Source organism: Phragmites australis, chromosome 23 (assembly GCF_958298935.1).
Source record: "Phragmites australis chromosome 23, lpPhrAust1.1, whole genome shotgun sequence".
Taxonomy (NCBI): domain Eukaryota; kingdom Viridiplantae; phylum Streptophyta; class Magnoliopsida; order Poales; family Poaceae; genus Phragmites; species Phragmites australis.
In genome coordinates, this window is record NC_084943.1 from 2,173,772 (window position 1) to 2,193,886 (window position 20,115).

The 20,115-nt window shown below is 40.5% G+C and overlaps 1 protein-coding gene across 1 annotated transcript; it reads left to right on the plus strand.

Annotated features, from left to right (window-relative positions):
- The first annotated feature begins 276 nt into the window (after window positions 1-276).
- LOC133906454 (WRKY DNA-binding transcription factor 70-like) lies at window positions 277-2,537 on the plus strand. Its single transcript, XM_062348369.1, has 3 exons — window positions 277-798; window positions 918-1,022; window positions 2,015-2,537. Exons 1-3 carry the CDS (start codon window positions 407-409, stop codon window positions 2,424-2,426), a joined length of 909 nt encoding a protein of 302 aa, XP_062204353.1. The 5' UTR covers window positions 277-406; the 3' UTR covers window positions 2,427-2,537.
- The last annotated feature ends 17,578 nt before the right edge of the window (window positions 2,538-20,115 follow it).

The following is a 20,115-nucleotide window of genomic DNA, read 5'->3' on the forward strand; positions in this document are numbered from 1 at the left end:
TTATCAAGTATAGGAGTATACATTTCACATAGAATCATCAACAATAAGCTTGAACACGACTGCCTACTGACCAGACTTGTTTATTTTTGGAGCAGGGCGTACCTGGTGAACACAAACGATATTTGACTGCGATGAAATTAACCAATCGTGACGCCAGGTGAATTTAGCTGACGTTGACCGCAGAATCTAATCTAATAACCTCTTCCCAATCACTGTTCATCTCGTACTACTAGTAACACACGACCAACCTATTAGAGGTAGCTGACAAGTCAGAGTGCTCTGTATTTCCATGTGCTCCATCTCCTCCTGCCTACGCAGGCAGCTGATTATATTACTGCCCAACTTGATCATTAATCAAGGTGCATAGCGCGGTGCCATCTCCATATAAAAGTACACAAGCATAGCTATGAAATCAGAGAGGCAAGGAGAAGAGATGAAGCACCACCACCACCACCATGACAGAAATCTTCTTCAATATTCACCTTCTGACTACCCCTCTCTTGCCTGCGACCACCGGTCGGCGATGAAGGAGATTGCTAGGGAGCAGTCTCTGGTGACGCAGCTGCGAGCCATCGTCCTGCCGGCGCTGCAGGTGGATGAACGCTCCCAGCTTGTCGCCCAGATGTTCCAGGGCATACTGGATTGCTCCAGCAAGGCCATAGCTCAGCTGCAGCTTCATCGGTCAGATGCTCCTCGAGTTGATGTACTAGTTGATGACAAGAAGAGAGTGAAGACGATTTCTGATGACTGCATCAGCAAGGAGGAGATTGATAAGCCCCATCATCAGCACAAGAGAAGGTATGCATATATCTGACTTGATTAATTGAGTGAAAGCGCCGTGTCTTTTCAAAATAATGCTTCATGCGATTAAGAATTTTATTCATTCGGTTCTCCGTAACCTCTTCTTAATCAAGCAGGAGATATGCTGACTCGGTGTCACTTGAAACGCCTGTTCCGCACTATGATGGCCACCAATGGAGGAAATATGGACAGAAGCACATCAATAAAGCAAAACACCCAAGGTAAATTTCTCCTTCTTGATGAAAATTATGCCTAGTTCCTCTTAGGTGTTCTCTTTTATATATAAAGAGAAATTCTACGATTTACTATCGAATAACCACTGATTCTACAATTTGTTATCGAATAAATTCTATTTACTTCTATACCATCGAATAAATAGTTTAGTTCCTTATTTGCCATCAGGTAGTCTGATTTTTAAAAAATTCCGACACTACCCTCCGCGGTACTGTTTAGCTCCTTATGAACAGTACCCGAGAGCTCAAAAAAGTCAAAAAAAATATGTCGATTTTTGTGCACGCTCTATAATTCATAATCAACCCATTTTAACTGTATACACCAAAAAATACTGTGTAGAATTCAAACTAAAATTCTTCAAAATGTGCTACTTTTGTAACTTCTTGCAATTTTTAAGTCTCATAAAAATTTACAAAAAATCTGAGAAAATTTACTAATATTCCTCTAATGTGATGTAATAATTTCTAAAATTATCTCCCGCTGTGAAAAAGTGAGTTCTTTATAATGCACAGTATTACAAAAGGACCACATTTTGAGAAATTTTAGTTTGAATTCTATACAGTATTTTTAGGTGAATACAGTTAAAATAGGTTGATTATGAATTATAGAGCGTGCAAAAAAATCGACATATTTTTTTTTTGACTTTTTTTGAGCTATCGGGTACTGTTCAGTACAACGGAGGAACAGTACCGCGGAGGGTAGTGTCGGAATTTTTCAAAAATCAGATTACCCGATGGCAAATAAGGAACTAAACCATTTATTCGATGGTATAGAAGTAAACAGAATTTATTCGATAACGAATTATAGAATCAGTGGTTATTCGATGGCGAATCGTAGAATTTCTCATATATAAATAAACACGCAAGGTACTCTTACATTTATATGCACACAACTATGTGCCGTTCCAATTATGTATGCGTCCTATATGAAGAGAAGTTAAATGATTGGAATTTGTAATACCATTAATTCAATCACGCAGGAGCTACTACAGATGCACCTACAGACAGGAACAAGACTGCAAAGCAACAAAGACGGTGCAACAGCACGATGACAGCGCTGGTGTTGATCATGCCGTGATGTACACGGTCGTCTACCACGGCCAGCATACCTGCAACGGAAATAATGGTGATGATTCAGCCACTGACGACGCCGAAACAAACACCCAGAGCAGCAGTGCTCTTGTACACAGCGACAGTCAGTGCAGCGTCTCAGTGACTTGTTCATCAGATCCCAATGAACATCAGATGCCGCTAGATGATAGTAATAAGCTGCTCGACAAATCTGCAGACTTGATCACGAACACCATGTATGAGCCATTTGAGATGACTGAGTTTGCACCATTCGATTCGGACAGTTGGGAGTTGGATGCGCTCCTAAGATTTGGAGTCTGATAATTAAGATATGAGCGAACGAGCTAGTGATCAATTGATATGATAACGAAGCTAATAAGCTATATCTCATCAGAAGCTTGAACCTAGTTATCTAGGGGCGAAAAATATCATCAGCCGGAATGTACATCTAATGTTATTTGTACCAGTTTGTATCAATAAGTAATTAATCAAAGCAAAAAAATTACAACTTTTAATATAGGTTTATTCTATTTTTTAACCAGCAATTCTATAATTTTCTAAAATACATCCCTTAAATAACAAAAGTAGATCTCATGACCCCCTTGACTAATTCCAGCACAATTTTGAAATGCAGGACGTGGAGTCACGTGGATCATATCCTAATCAGCATCCGAAAAACTGCAAAGAATATTTCACCCCACCACTTTTCTCTCCCAATTTTCCATGCACATCACCAAAAAGACAATGTCGTTGATTTGTGGGCTCGTTATATTTTCATTATTTTTCCTTTTTCTTATTTGCCAACGTCATTATTAATTTATAGCTGTTTGCTTGGGATGCCATGTCAAAGTACTTTCTAACAAGAGCCCACACCAGGGAAAACTGAAGCCATGTCAGAAAAACTATGGTGGTCTACGTATATACGAGGGTGTTTTGCACCAATTTTGAGAGTTTGACGGCGAAGGATAAACGCGGGGTTTAAGAGTTGCAGATTAAAAATCAAACTCCGACAGTACAATGCGGTGGCTGTCCTCTAAATCAACATGACTCAATTACTCTACCAAAATATAAAACCGACAAGCTTTAATTTGTCTCATCAGCTAGTCGGAGTGCATGGGATGCTCACCATCTTACACATTGTGTTTTGGATTTGTCATTATAGTACTCGTGTATCTGCAACAGCTAGGAATTAGCAATTTCTCCTTAATTAGTACTAGTACAATGGTAGTACTATATTATATGTGGGTGATTACAAAGTAGCGTCACAAGTGCACATATCATTCGTAATATATATAGTTTAGCGGGCAAGTTAGTATATATATAGTATGTATACAATAGCTATAGAGTATCTACCGGACGGAATCCAAGCAGGACAATTCTGTATATACACACACATACATATACATATATATATATATACACACACACACATACATATACATTCATATACATATATGTATGTATATATCTATATGTAAATATATAAATCTATTTTACTCCTCTTAACAATCCCATTTGTCCGAATTGCCCCACAGACAAATTAAAACTTGACTCGATTTAGTCCGCCGAAATATTCAAATGTGGTTGATTTACCCCATAATGAAACTTATCTTTTTTGTTTCTCCTCATACAAGTTGTATTTTAATTTCAAATCTGGTGAGACATTTTAGTCTCATATTTTTTTTTTTGCCCCTCTTTTCCATGCATTTATTTACCTCACGTTTAAAACAGTATCAAATAATTCTAACCTATGAATATAATAAGGAACAATTCTAAAAGTTTCTTTTGTAACACATGGTTTAATGTCTTCTATCATCCCATAAATTTTGAGCTTAAAACAAAACTTGTATGAGGAGAAACAAAAAAGAAAATTTTCATTAGGGGGTAAATTGACCAAGTATTTGAATAGTTCAGAGCAGTAAAATGAGTCCAAATTTTGTTTTGGGCGGGGGAGGTGGGTCAAACGAACAAAGTCTTGAATTGTTATGGGTAGTAAAATGGACTCCATACAACAAATAGACAATAAGTAAAGCTTTGGAGTATCATACTGTTTGCTCTAGCTAATTGAATTGCATGAAGCTTGAGATCGATTAGCTACCAATCTGATCTTATAGTTCTCGACACCGTGTGTCTCTTTGTGTTTTTGCGTTGTGTTGTCGTGCTGGTGATTTGCCATCCGGTATGCATAGTTGGTGCTGACGCATTCATTTGGTTTGTTGTTTTTCCCTGGTTTTGCCAGTTTCGCCTTCTCTGTGTTGGTTTGTTGACTTTTCTTGTTCTCTTGATTTTCTTGGTGTTTTTTCTATGATTTTTGGAGCCACGATCAGTGAGAACATATATGTCTTATGAGATCTAGTACATTCATCCCTCCCACGAGCTCCCCAAAATATCATGTTTTCGGTGGTTTGTCTTCGAATCATCAAGTTTGAAAAAATAAAGCTCAATTGTTTTTTTATTTTTGTGTGCTTTCTATTTGATTAGGTTCACCATGTCAAGATAAGGCTATGATTCAAATTTCATGTGATATGGAATTATAGATATCGTTTGATCGATTTTTCATCATTTGAGCTCGAATGGTGTAGTGCTGAGATTTACTATTTTGGCAAGATCCGATAGACCGACCGTGTGTTGGAATTGTTCCATATACGGCACATTTTAGTCTCATATTGCTAGTCTAAGAAGAGTTGAATATGATTCATGAAATTTCAAAGCACGCACATTTTAGTTTCATATTGCTAGTCTAAGAAGAGTTGAATATGATTCATGAAATTTCAAAGCACGCACATTTTAGTCTTATATTGCTAGCCTAAGGAGAGTTGAATATGCTTAAATAGTTAATTCTCTCCCTTGTTTAAAATGAAAACACATGGAAAGGAGGGAGAGAGGGACTTTGACTATACACGCGCGCGCATTTCACCAGTTTTATGTGTGAAAATCGCGTGACTTGTGACATATATATAGTAGCCAATCGTTCAATTATCCTTTTCCTTTTAATGCGATTAAACAGGCATTTGAATCATACAATAATATGGCAGTTATCATTCGGGTTAATAGTATTTTAATGAGATTAAAACCGCTATTTTCAACCTGCCATAAATCGTGTCAGTTACCATTTTTAGTGGACCATTACTAGTGCATTCTAGTTATTTCAGAGCCGGGAGACGTCCGGGTTGGCTCCCTGATTTCGTCTCCTCATTTTTTTCCCAAGTCTTCTTCTCTCGCATGCTGTACATTTATGTTCTGTTGTCTAGCTTTGTCATCTTTTTTTATTATAATGTGCACTGAGAAGAAAAGAGAGGGGATATTCGAAATAAAAGCCACGTAGAGACCTGCATAACGCGACAATCAGATTTTTGGACAGCGTTGGGAATAAGTCGCCCCCGGACCAGAACAACGTAGTATTCGTGGCTGAGGGAGTAAATCCGGAACAATTAATTCCAGTCAACTTGATCGTCAGGTGGTCCATCTCAGCTCCCACGAGTTGCACGATCTTTCCCATGACATCACCTCCGCGACGTCACCCGGTTGCCGTCTGCAGCTTACTGCAAGAGCTACCACTTGCTCGTTGATGCATATATGCTATCTCTCATGGCACTATGACAGTGACCTCTCCATTTCGATTGAATCAAAATTTACTCCCTGGAAAGGCACCTATTTTGTCAAATAGCTTATATACGCACCTGCCTCAATTCCATCAGTCCACAACGTACATACGTACTTAGTTTCTAGTGCACTTCAGGGTCCACACACATGCACTGCTTGTAAACATTCTTTGTGTTATATACTCTGACATTGACATCATATATGGTGCAAAGTTTTAGACTTCATGACCATGTGCAAGACTAGCTAGAACCTAGCTAGCCTATCAAAAATTGCATCTGAAGTCCCTGATCTATATGTGTTATGCAGGCGTGGCATTATTCAATCACGCATGATCGATCCATGTTCATATAGGCATTAGTTCTTTTGACTCGTCAGCTATCCATTAGAATCTTACTATTACTAATTAGAGACTATTTTTAGAGCCTCCACATTAATCTTAAGATGAGGCATGCTAGAAAAAGAAAGAAATTATATAAATTCTCACAAAAAAGCAAAGCATCCGGCTATCCACCATTTGGTGTACTCTAATCATTATTGACAACTATAGCCATTGGATCTAACATGTTTCTAAATTAACCATATTTGCCCATTATAAAAAAATTAACCCAAAATCCTTCAAAAAATTAACCTAAAATACCTCCAATATATGCTTCTAAATTACCCATCACTACGTGAAAAAGGCCATGAGTGACGGGTTGTAACCGTCATTAGTGACGGGTCTCGCATCCGTCACTTTGAACGCGTCACTGATGAGTTGTCATTGGTGACGAGTAAATACCTGTTAGCAATAAGGTCATAGGTGACGTATCACAACTTAACACGTCACTAATGAAGGTCATAGGTGACAGGTTGTAACTATGACCCATCACTTATGACTGATAAACATTTTTCTCATTTTTAAACATGAAAAAAAATCAAATATATATATATATATATATTCAGTTGAGGCACCCCAACAGAGGAACCCATCGCATATGCCCAACAAAGCACACCATTTTTTAAATTGTTTTCAGTCTTTGCGTTCCGTGTGAATCGAACCCGTGACCTCCCCTTGCACACAAACTCCCTTACCACCTCAACTATCATGTCGTTATGATAGAAATCGGATATTTTATACTTTTAACATTCGTTGCCAAAGGTCATAGGTGACAGGTCATAATTGCGACCCGTCACTTCACTGATGACTGTTTTTTGCTCAATAGTTGACTACTGAATTATTTGATACTGAATTCAGTGGATTGTTCATTTACATATAAAATTTTTCTTCACCCAAAGTTGTACAAATATTTTATGAATTTCTGAATATCTCATACCAATGATCGCAATTTGATAGGTGACCTGGAGTGCCTTCGGTAAAAAAAGGCATAATTTTTGCATATGGACTCCGATTTTGACTTTTTTGACTCTACAGACATTAAAAAAAAAGTTACATCCGTTTCTTTCTGACTTTGTTAGGTTTGGGAAATTTTTCGAGCCCAAAAACGGCATGGAAGATTGAGTTCTCGCCCCTAAAGTTTCTGCACTGTTTTTAAAATGCATGTTTGTGTCCATAGCCGCTACACCTTACATCAAACTTGAGCAAAAATGTACAATAGTTCCTATTCTAATGTTGTTGAGTTGAGAAAAAATAAGAGAAAAATAAAATAAAATATATATACAGTATAATGCTTATTATTCCTATTCATGTCAGAAGCCTTGTTCAAGTTAGCTATTAGTAACGGGTCACAACTTGACCAGTTACTAATGATTGGCTTAGGATGACCCGTCATTAATGACTGACTAGGATGACTCGTCACTGATGACCCGTCATAGGTAATGGGTTATAACCGTGACCTGTCACCTATGATTGACCTAGCATAACACATCACTAATGAGTTGTTATTAGTGACAGGTCACAACTACGACCTATCACTAATTTCATGTCTTTTTTGTCTTTTGTTCATGTAGTGCATGTAAAACCCTGTTTTTGGAAGCATTTAAAAATAACTAAATTTGAACTTTTTTAATTTAGTAACATAACCAAATGAATACAATTTAACTTGAAACAAAGAATCCAAGATTCACACCAAATTTATTTATTTTTAATTTGAGAACATGCACAAAGTTCACATTCTGCCTCCATATCAATTGAATGTACTTAGTTAAACTTTAAAAACTTGACCATTAATATACACAAGATTGCTAGGATTCGATACATACAAATGATATGAGTAGATTCACCATGAGAAATATTTTCATATAATTATATGTTTAATAAATTTTATTAAAACATAATTATAAAAAGTAATATCAAAACATGAGTAAATGGTAAGTAAAAGAGAACGGAGGTAATATATGTTTATATGTACTCAATTACATTTGTTCGAGTAATGTGTCCTCCTGTATGAATTGAATTTGTACATGATATCAAATGATGCAAAATTGTACTAACTTGGACTATGATTATTTTTTGATTATGTAGGAGCTACTACAGATGCACGTACAAGCAGGAACAAGACTGCAAAGCAACAAAGACGGCGCAACAACAAGATGTCAGCTTCGGTACTGATCATCCTGTGATGTACACGGTCGTCTACCACGGCCAACATACTTGCAAGGGCTACAATAATGGTGGGATGGAGTCTCTGCCGGAGTTGCTCTAATGGCCTATCTAACATGTAAACTAAAGAATAGATTTCTGATTTTTAAAAGAAGGTTGGAAAAGTACTAATTTCCGACTAGCAATTCTGAGCAAGGCCAGAGTCCAGGCAGTAGTTTTCTTATTCTCAACAACAACAAAAAATACAACAAAGAAGATAAAATTTTCCCTCTAACCTCCCTGTTCTTGAGCTTCATAAAATAAGAGAACTTCAAAATGGAAAAAATAATTCTCCGTTGCAATAAATTATGTTTTGATCGAGCTGTAGTCTATACTGCAACATTAAGGATATACAATACTTGCATCAATGACCCAAATATGCCCATGGAACTTGGTCAAATGGACGCGAAGGAAAAACAGCAACATTATATAAACAGAACATTGCACATGTGATGATTGTGAAGTTAATTTTTATGCATAGGGCAGCATATGGATATCACAATGTACTAATAACCTTACTCCCATGGAAGATCACCAACAAGCATCCAGTCAGCATCCTTATCTTCATATGGTCTTGGAGGGCATCTGCCTTTGAACCATCAGTAAGCCTGTCATTGCTTGATGATTTCCGCAGACCGCTTTGACCTTTAAAATCACAGGATAATTAAATATCCTCATGAAAAAACTCTATGAAAAAATTCTTTGGCAACCTGTATAGTACTTGTACTAATTGTACTTCATGATAATTAAGCTATAGAGAAGTTTGAAGAAAAATTGAGCAAGTAGCCAATGACGGTACTTACATTGTGGCATGCTGAGCAGTTGGTCTTTTCGTGTGCAAAATGACTGGTGGTTATTTATGGTCATATATACATAAACACGTTGATCTGTGAATTCTAATTTTAGATTTGAGTGCGGTATGAGAAATTAGATGGCTGTTGGTATTAGTAAAATAACTACAAGATCCTCTCAAGTTTTCCAAGGTAAATCTAACCACTTGTGCCAGCTAAAAACTTGTGTACTCACAAGAGCAAAAACACGTGAAAAAAAAAAACTTAGACCCGCATACTACTCGCCAGTGGTGAAGCAGCTGAGCAGTAAATTTGATCAAATTTGAGTAAGAAACCAAGGATGGTTCTTAGATTGTGGCATGATTTAAGTTTTTTCCCTGTGCATAACGACTATTGGGTACATTTTTTGTCATATATGCATAAAAAACATTCAGGTAGCTGTTATTGTTGGTAAATAATTATTCAAGCTCCTGTCCTCTATTTTTTCCAAGTAAATCTACAACATTAAGCACTTATGGCAAATAGATCTCATCAATAAGCTCTTTAAAATGGCAGAGGCGTACTTACCAACATTTGTATCAGCTAACCTTATGTAGTCACATGAGCAAACCGCATCAGAAAGAAGCTTAGACAGCCTGAGAACTCACCAGTGATGAAGCAACTGAACATCTTCAAGAGCGCCATGGAGGGGTCCTAATAGTTAGGGTACATCTCGAGGTTCACCTTCCTGAAGTACGGGACGCCATCCATGCTCAGTTTCACATATATCGGCCCACCTCCGAACACGCCCTCCATCGCCACCCCTTGCTCTTAGAAACGATTGCGGCGAGGGTGTTTTTCTAGTTGTTTTGTACTAGTGACGTGTGAGAACGGTGCTTTGTGATCATGTGTGCTATGGTTCATAGCCGTCTCTGTTATAGGTCTGTTTGAGATGACTCTAGCTCTAAACTTTAAGCCCTCTTAAACACGCTAGCTTCACTAATTCGTTAATGAGTCAACTCTATAGAGCAATTCCTCTACTAATTCATTTTAATAGAACAGCTAAAAGATATTCTACTAACCCTATTTCATGTATCACCTGAGTAATACTTCGCACCCCCACGCGGATTCGTATCCTCTGACTTTATTTTAGCAAAGTTAGAGAATGAACAGTGCCATGCCATTAGCCCTCCTAAGCCATTAGATTCGAAACGGACGTATCAGATTTTAGCCTATATAAACAGTAGAATCGATACAGTATTTTACTATAGTAAATAATAATAATATGATACTGTTCACCGGACTTGAATTAATGTACATTTTGCAATGTCATACGATATGAATGCCCCCACGTCCGCCCCTGCCCCTCGCCTGACTTTTTTCTATAGCAAATTTTGCCCTAGCCCCTAGCCGTCCGCCGCCGCCCGCCTCCATCCGCCTTCTCCATTAGCCGACGACGGGTTATATGATCTCGTTCAGCAGCTCCCAATACCCCAATCCTCTCCGCATCCGAACCCCCGTCTCCACCCATGCGTCTCGTCTGCGCAACTCGGCATCAGAATCCCCGCCCCAAATTTCTTTCGTTTGCGATTACAGGTTGCCAAGCAGCAAACTAGTGTTCGCCGATTTGCTCCTGCCAGCCTCCGAAAGTGCGCGGCTGCGTTAGTTAATGAACGTCAGGAACTCGGGGCTAGTGAGTACCAGTTTGATGATGGTGAGCCGTTGTGGCTGGCAGTGATCAAAGATCTCGCTGCGAAAGTGTAGATTTCCCACCTTGTTGCATCATTCGAGGGTGAGATTGAATATTTTTTGTTTCTATTATTAGGGGTTCGCTGAGCAGCCGGGGCAATTGAAGCACCTGGAGTGGCCAGGATTTCAGAACACGGATGCTGATTTGTTGCAGTGTTGCAGATGTATTGATGTAGTCACAATAGCATTTGAAAGGGATATATCTTGTTTCAAAAGGAAAAACGATACAATGATTTATCGACGTCTCTGTGACATAAGTAAATAGGTCTAGTACTTGAGTCTAGCTGATGAAAAACTACACAAATTTCTTCAGATCCTAGCTGATGAACTTGAGTTCTAATTTAATGTATTGCACGCTTGTCTCGGAGAAAATTGTACTTGGTGACTTGTAATTGTTTGCTGTTTGGGCAGACTTGCTTGTAAACTTGCCAGTCCATCAGCTAGGATCTGAAGAAATTTGTTTTCCGGATGGACGTTGATTTGCATGTTCTAGTGCTATAAGCCTCTCTCCTTGATTTCTCGTTGGCATTGGATTTGTGAGTCCTTATCAAGATCAGGTCCACGGTTGAGCTGCGACATACAAATTACATGATTTGCTAATTATGGAAGGCTGCAAAATTTGATGTTATGTTCATTACATCAGGAGAAGGATGCAATGTTTGGTATGACATGGTTAGCTGCTGAAATGAAATAGCAATGCTGCATGTTTGTACCAATGCAAAAACAATACTACTGTATGGTTGGCAGCAAGTTACTGGATTTCGAACAATGTAGTTTAGAGATCACAGTATGATACATAAGTCCTCTAAACAAATGATACAGAAGCGATAGACTTTTGGAAAGATGGACACAAACCACCCTACAAATTGTCAATGTTTCGTACAATTACATCTTACTGGTTTCTTGATATAATGGGCATACTTATATGCGATCTGAGTTCTGATTCGAGGACACGGAAAAACAATATTTTCCTATTGAAAACACTCACAAAATGCTTATACGTAAAAAATACCATTGACAATTTCCTCTAAAACCTCTCATTCTTGAATCTGAAGTCACCTGCTAGCTAAACATCTTTATTACTAGTTTTGGCTTTATGGTAGATCTGTTCCACTGTAAATTTCTAGGATAGAGCTGAAAAATCTAAAGTTGTAGTATCAAGTTGTAGTATCCAGTAGTAAGCTAGGCTGCATGGTTTGGAACCTTATACCTCCTGTGTATGCCAGAGATCTGCAAGCAAATATTGGAGCATGTCATATTTAGATTTCAGATTCACTTGTACATCAGTAGATATCTGAACCTGTAGTGAACCTCGTGCCTTTTTTTGTTTAGCAAAATATCTTCTCTTTTTAGACCGTCTATTGCAGGAACTTGTCTCACCCAACCTGGATCGCAGGCGTGCGGCGTAGGCGGTGGAGTGGTCAGAGTGCGGCAGCGGGGTTCGCCGGGGTTGGAGAAGCCGACGATGCGGAGCGTAATGGGGTTCGCCGGGGTCTACAGATTAATAAGTGCGTGTTGCAGCGGTGAGGAAATCGGTTGGGAGAATGGAGTGGAGAATGCTCTAGACGATGGAAGAAAACGAAATCGGGTGGAGAACAGGGAACATTCCGGAAATTCGCTCTTCTATCAGACGGCTCAGTACGCAGTTGCCGACGTGGCGTAATCTCCATCCCCTGAAGCCAATTTCAATCGGACACACTGTACCTATCGGCTTCTCCATCCAACGGTGCGCAAAGCAACTGCCGACATGGCTCAACCTGGAGAGCTGAACGTATAATAAACTAGGCTGACTGGCGTGTCTATGTTTCTTTATATAGAGTACGATAAAAAAAGATTAAAAAATTAGGTTTATTAATTTTAGACATATCAATATTTATTATGAATTTATCAATATTAACACATTCACTTAATTATAGGGAAAACAATAATACTTTCATGCATGTACATAATTTTAACATGTAAATGATAGTAATACAAACATAACAAAATTTGTTTTATATTTTTTGAGTTTTAGAAAAAAAATTGTATTTTAGATTATTTCAGCTGATTTGTCAATATAACTAATATTCCTTTCCATATTTTTCTAGAATTTTCTGAAAATGAAATTATATTATATGTGTAAATATACATATATGCATACATATATGTGTATATATATGTGTGTATCCGTATATCTATACATACATCTATATGAGTGGCACATACTGCTACAATAGCTACATGAGTGAGGTCTACTGCTACAGTAGCTATAATAACCGGATGGGGAGCCAGCAGATTCTTGACTCGTTAGGATATGTAATAGATTATAAATATCGGACGCGCAAAGCAACTGCCGACGTGGCTCAATCTGGAGAGCTGAACGACACGGAGTTTAGTATAATAATAATAATATATAAGATAGGTAAACTAAGGTATATGCTTGCTTGTGTTCTAGTTAAGTTGTACTAACATGTCTTTGAGAGTAGGAGTAATTCGTTTGTAATTGGCAAATAATGGCACAACCAATTCAAGGCTAAGAGGTTGAATGTCACGACCATTGAATAGAAGCGCCATCCTCGTCGAAAATACAATTGAACTAACGTGTTTTATGAAGGGAGTGAGTATATGTTGTGACTACGGAATGAGACGTTTTGTTAAGAGAGAGAGAGAGAGGCCTTGAGCGTTTGCCGGAGCGGTTGCAAGCAAGGCTCATATGGGCCTTGAGCCCACTTGTTTTGCGTTGCTGCATCCTTCCCTGCAGCATAACTGGAGTTTTTTATTTTTATATTTCTTATCATTAATACTTAAATAAATAGATCATGATGGTAATATTTGTATAAATAGATACCTCGGAGGATGGTAAGAATGTCATAGTGGCAGCGTCACCCCTTACCGTTCTCTCAAAGGGTGAGTAGGGCCCACCCCCAAGCGCCGCCGTACAACGCCCCCTACCGCTCTCTGAGAGGGTGGTTAGCCCTTGCCGTCCTCCCAGAGGGTGGTTAGTCTCACCGCTTGAAAATTTATTTATTTTTTAATTTAATTTTTGTATACGTCAATTTGAAAAATAGTGTGCATTCATTTGGTGAAAAATATTAGTTGTGCAAAAAGGTATCAAAACAGTGTCGAAGGTAAATCCCTGATAGTGATTCTGTGGTATCCTGGACAATGGGTGTATGGACGGTGTTTCAAAAATCAGATGTGTGTGTTCAAAGAACTAAGGGACACAATAAGTTGTACAAGTTCGGGCCTCCCGGAGGATAATAGTCATACGTACTGTGTGTGTTATGAAGTATCTCAGTTGAATTACAGATGATGTCTTTGCCCGATCTCCTCCCTCCTCCTCCTCGTCCCCTTATATATAATAGGGAGGAGGAGAACCTACATGTGGATCTAAACAGAAGACCTCTGCTCATCCTAATATCTAACCTAAACCATCATTACAGAGGATTAGGCATGCACACTTGCTCTGAGGGTCCCATGCAATTTCTGTCGTGCGCCGCCATGCTGGCCCGCAAAGTTCTGCCTCGTAGCAATTAATACTACGGGACGGGATAAGGTCCTTTCGCGCTGACTCCATCCACTTTCCTGGTCGGGTTGCTGATGACATCCCATCCGTCGTGCGTCACTGTGCCAGCCAGCAAAGTTCTATTCCGCAGCATTTAATGCTACGGTACGGGACAATGCCTTTCTCGGCCGACTCCATCCACTTGCCTGTCGGGCTACCAACAACGTCCCATCTGTCGTGCACCACCATGCCAGTCAGCAAAGTTCCATCCTGTAGTATTTTAATGCTACGGGACGGGACAATGCCATGACTTCATCCACTGCGTCGTCCATGACTTCGTCCACTGATGCAGGCGCCTGGGGAAAGAAAGCACTTGAGTGGTTTATAAAAAAAAAAAGCGCTCTGGACAAGTTGCATCAAATCTGACCCTGCAACCAGTGGGGCTAATCGCGGGTATATGCGATGGTGTAGGGAGACTGGTCGTGCGTGTGTTAGATCGGTCGCTATGGCCGCACCCTGGTCATACGATCGACCAAACCTTGTGTAGTATGCTCCTCTTGTTTCTAGGTCCCCTGTAGAGTTCGTTTAGTCAGGATACCCCTTTACTTAATACACTGACAAACGACATCACAGAGTAGTTACTTTTTGGAAAGTTTGGATCGATGTAAATTTATCAATATTTGTTTATTTATTTGATGTAAAATTGTATGAGTAATTTTTTTAGACCATAGGTGTAAGAGATATCCTGAAACTCGCGAAGCCTACAAAGGTCACCACATAAGCATATCGGCAGTTCGGCCCCCTGAGGGATGAAAATCCCTCAATGTTTCTTAGGTGAGCTTAGTGGAGCTGAGGAAAACATTGCAGTTGAGAGAGCTAAGGAAGTAGTGGTCTATCCATGGATGAGGGTGGGGTTATTTATGATGGCTGGGAGTTGGTATATGGACTGAGTGCATGAGCTTGGTTAGGGGCTGGAGCATAGGATTCCCTGTGAAAGATGGAAAATTTGTGGCATTGATACTAGGCCGAGATTCCCTGTGTCAGGATAGAGGTATTGTCATTTAATTTATGATTAAAGCTCTTTCGTGTGGTCACTTCATGTCTACAGCCTGAGTCAGGACAGAGATGTTTTTATTTCATGGTTAAAGATGAGTCATGTGGTCACTTTGTGTCTAAAGCTAGACTCACTTTGTGTCTAATATCGAGGACGAGGAATAGGTCAACCTGTTGAAGAAATACAACTAGCATGCAGTCACGTGGGATTAAGAAATGCAGTAATGATATGGTAAGTAGTACATAGAAAGTAGACACGTCCGAATATGTAAGACTAGTTCTCGAATCCAAGATGCATCATGAAACAAACATGTAAGTTACAATAGCAAAGGTAAAATCCTATTGTTGTCTCTCCCGTTGTCGTCGACCGTTCCCACCACCATGGTCCCGTAGCCGCTACCGCTGGTTTGCCCTAACGTGACCCCTATAGTAGGTCAGGGCATCCAATGGACCAACCTGCCTGGTAGGCCTAGTAGCAATCATTGGTGTCGAGGCCTCCTCCTGGGTCTGCTGCGTCGGTAGTGGAGCACTGGGCAACTGGGACCGTGTGATGACGTCGTAGTCCGGTGTAGCCCCTAAGAAGAAGTCCCTCATAAGGTCGAACGGGGGGTCTGGCCCAGGCTCAGCCTCCTGACTCGGGTATGATGACTGTGATGGTGCCGCCATCATCCATGTATAATCACTCGAGGGGCTTGCGAACGGATGAATTTATTATATACGATAAATGTGCAAATGAATGTATTAGCATAAAATACAATGTTGTACTTGTATGGTATACAGGTGCAGTAGTAGACGGCCATGTGTGAGTGTCGAATGGTGAAGGTCCAACGGTGGAGGTCCGAACGATGGACGTGTGAACCGTCGAGGTGCAGATGAGGATGTTTCGGCTTTATCACCGTAGTAACCTGCGGAATATATTAGATATAATATTGAATATATTGAATGCGGTAGTATATTGGCGCCTATAACCTGAGAGGCCTGTGAACGGTGAAGGTATCGGCATTAGCTATGGTCTAGGTGTTCGCTTCGATAAGTATGTAGGTGCACATAATATATTTTTGAAATTAATGCATCAGTAACAAAAGAATATCGCTCACCGCCATGCGTATGAAAAATGTGTACCTGTTGTATCCAGCCCTGGAGGCCATGGTCGAGGTGGCGGTGTGGATGTCGGTCCCGGTGGAGGTCATTGCATATCAGACCTCCTGAATGACTCTGTATGGACCCCACTCGACCTAGAAGGAGCATCGGCGATGTCTGTGGTGGGTCGGCATGAGGTAAGCTTTAGGGCCCATGCGGGCTTGTCAAAAACCCTCTTGACAAATCCTACTATATTCGAGGCACTAAGCTGCATCCCTTGCCTGAGACGCTCCATGGTTCCAACCGTGTCCCTATGGATATCGTGTATGATATCAGTCTATTGAAACAAACATAAAATGAGAATTTCAGTTTATAGTGGTTCTTATGGGATTATATGATAAATAAGTGAGACGTTAATTAAACATACCTCTAATTCAGCATCCTTATCCCAGTGGCCTGGGTAGGCCTTCCGTAGTCGAAGCGACATGCTGCTGGACAATATCTGGGGTGTAGGTGACCTGCGTACGTGTACGCGGGATGTACCACTGCAGGTACTCCTCGAAGCTCAGGTCAGCAAAAAGACGAGGCTCCTCGACAACATCCTCAAGGGCATGGGGCCATGCCGAGATGTATGGCGCCAAGCAATTTGCCAAGAGGTTGTCACCCGGTTGACCCTTACGTGTGTATCTGTAAGTTAACCACGTTAGATAGACTATCAATGAGACGAATGCTATGGATTATATATTTGATTTTAGTTACATATGAATGCGGCCCAGAACCGTGCGAACATTGATGAGGGGGAACGCCTGGAAGTGTCCGAACTGCCTCATCACGCGGTGTGGTGAGTACTCCTCGACGTAGATGTTGAAGACGAGCGACTTCTTCGTAAGCTAGTAGTCCTCGTCACGGCTGCACAATGGAGACAGACTGAGGCGCACGGGCTTGTATCATCAATTGGCTATAGGGGGTCCAAACCATATCCTCTGGATGCAGACGGTCGAACTATGACTAAAAAGCTCATACGCGCCGTGGGCCTACTCATGCACCCAGTGCGGTTGTGAAGAAAAATAGTAAGAAACTGAAATTAAAATATGTGGCAAGTGAAGCAGAGCTATATTTCATACGTACCCAACAACGACACCACAACGAGCCCATAGTGGGTCCATCCTCCTCGGGTTTCTTGTACCATTCCTTAGGGTACGGGGAATGGTCCACAATGGGCTGGCCAATCGTGAACCGCTCGCACGACTACAATTGCAGTAGGAGTGGGCACCCAACAAATGTGGGTTGTGGCTCCTTCTTCGTCACGCATTGCACAATGCTTGATATGTAGCCGCTAGGATAGCGGAGGCCCAGCTCAACTGGAGGACATCATTGGGCTCTGCATCTGTGACCCCCCTCACATACTGAACAAGGGTTCTCGACACCAGGTGGTCTTGGTCGCTAATGAACATAACCTATCCGAACAACCAAAGCAGATATGCCTCTAAGTGCCTCGAGACCGAGTACACACCGACGTCCGAGTGGATGTATGCAGGCTTGAAGTAATGCAAATGATGATGAGTAAAATATCTTTGAAATCACAAAGTAAATTGCAAGGTACTTGAAACTGGAGGATCCACTTCTTCGTTGGCCCACACAGATTCGACAGGAACTCGGGCATGTAGACGGGTGCGTTGTCCGTCCGCTGAACAGGGGAGAACCGCTGGTGCATGACATTCATCCAGTCTGCATCCACGTCAATAACTCCAATGATGGCTCCGACGCAAGGTAAGCCTAACAGGTAGGCTACGTCCTGCAACGTTGGAGCCATATCGCCACAGGGAGGTGGAAAGTGTGGGTCTTAGTCCTCCACCGATCGACCAGTGCGGTGATTAGTGAGCGGTCGAAATAGAATCACCTCGCTGCTGCCTCAGGGTTCTCTGTCGCTCGGGCCTCCATCAAACAACACAACGGTAGGAGTCCAGATGCTGCCATCTTGAACCATTTGGAATATTAAGTGAATGTAGAACATACAATAAATAAATAATCAGGCACATACATAGCTAATTCATGACATACCGGTGCTTCCAATGATCGTTGATCGTAAATAGCTCCTCAGGGCCACGTGATCAGAAAACTCCTAACTCCGTCTGGTGAACGGCACATAAGAAGCCGTGATGCTTCTTGTCCACTGTAGGGTCAAGAAGCTCAGGGGTCAGTGGGTGCATCATATCTGTATTGAAACCAAATATGAATAGTCTGTTATATGAAAATATACACACAGTTATGTGAACAATATATAACATACATGAACACAAAGTTACATGAACATATTAGAACATATAGGTACACAATCAAATATAAATGTAAGGTCCAAATACAACCTACATATCTAAGGCAAAAAACCTTACAAATATAACATCGAGATACAATAAATACATTCACACTTGACCGCTGTCATGACCCCATCTACACACCAGGTGCATTCCAGGGTTTCTCACACATATTGTGACTAGTTAACATGGTAAGTTGTCATATGAATCTTCATATGCCCCAAACCTCATCTCAATAGCCTTCTGTTTCGCCCTCCATACCTTGGCGTAGTTTATTGTGTACTGAAACCTTTCCTCAATAGCATAGATTATTGATTGTGGCTCATCCTTTAAGTTGTCCACAATCTCTCCATACATAACACTGGCAACAAAAACAGATGACAGGTTCTAGTGGGAGAACTCTATTTCCTTAATGTGATAGTTATGCTCTCTAACTATTGAGCACTCCTAGTAGTCAACCCACTTTCCCTGAATTCGTACACCCATCATGGACAATCAGGCACCGAACACTTGATGTCAAACTCTCTTTTGCTTGACTTCACAACCTTGAATTGCCTCCAAAGAGACAATGACCAGAATTTCACTGCATCAATAATAACCTCCTTACTAAGGTACATAACACCCTAAGACACCTCGTTTTCATGATATTTCTAAGGTGTCTAATGACCCTCACTCACCACTAGCTTTGAAAATTCCTGATTCCTCCACTCTGCAGGAACATGAGCATTTCTTCAATTATGCTATGGATGTGCTCTCCCTCATCGGCTACACCCCTCGGTTGCATCTTACACAGATCCCCAACGTCTTGCTCGTCCCCTACAGTTGCCAGGCCTACTTCATCCACCACTGTCTGACTTATTTCTGCTACTGCTTCCGCAATGTTTATCTCTATTGGATCCTTCTGGTATGCCTCAGCTAGCAGCACAAGAGGGAGACCACGTTCACATGATATATCTACGTAATGCCTCCAAGTAGATGTCGCATTAATCAGGACGAGCTTCCCAAAGTACCTCTTAGTAGCTCGACTTAGCACAGCTCTCAGCTTAAGCTCATGTTGCTAGGGATCCAGTTGAAAATAGTGTATTAGCCACTTGCACACGCTCGCTATGGTCCTCTCATTGGCTCTACAAAGTCCTTTGACGATATGTTGAAATTCAGAGAGATCTACATTGCTAGGATCATAACTAATTTGACCTTCACTATAATATATCTGAAGATATAATTTATCGGACATCCCTAAAAACATTCGAAAATATGTCCAATGTCAATACCGGAAAACTATACTTCTGATTATTGAACTCTAACAAAATTATCGACACCGATTATCACCTAACAATAAGTTTAGTTCACTACAATCAATATTGCTCCTAAAAAAACT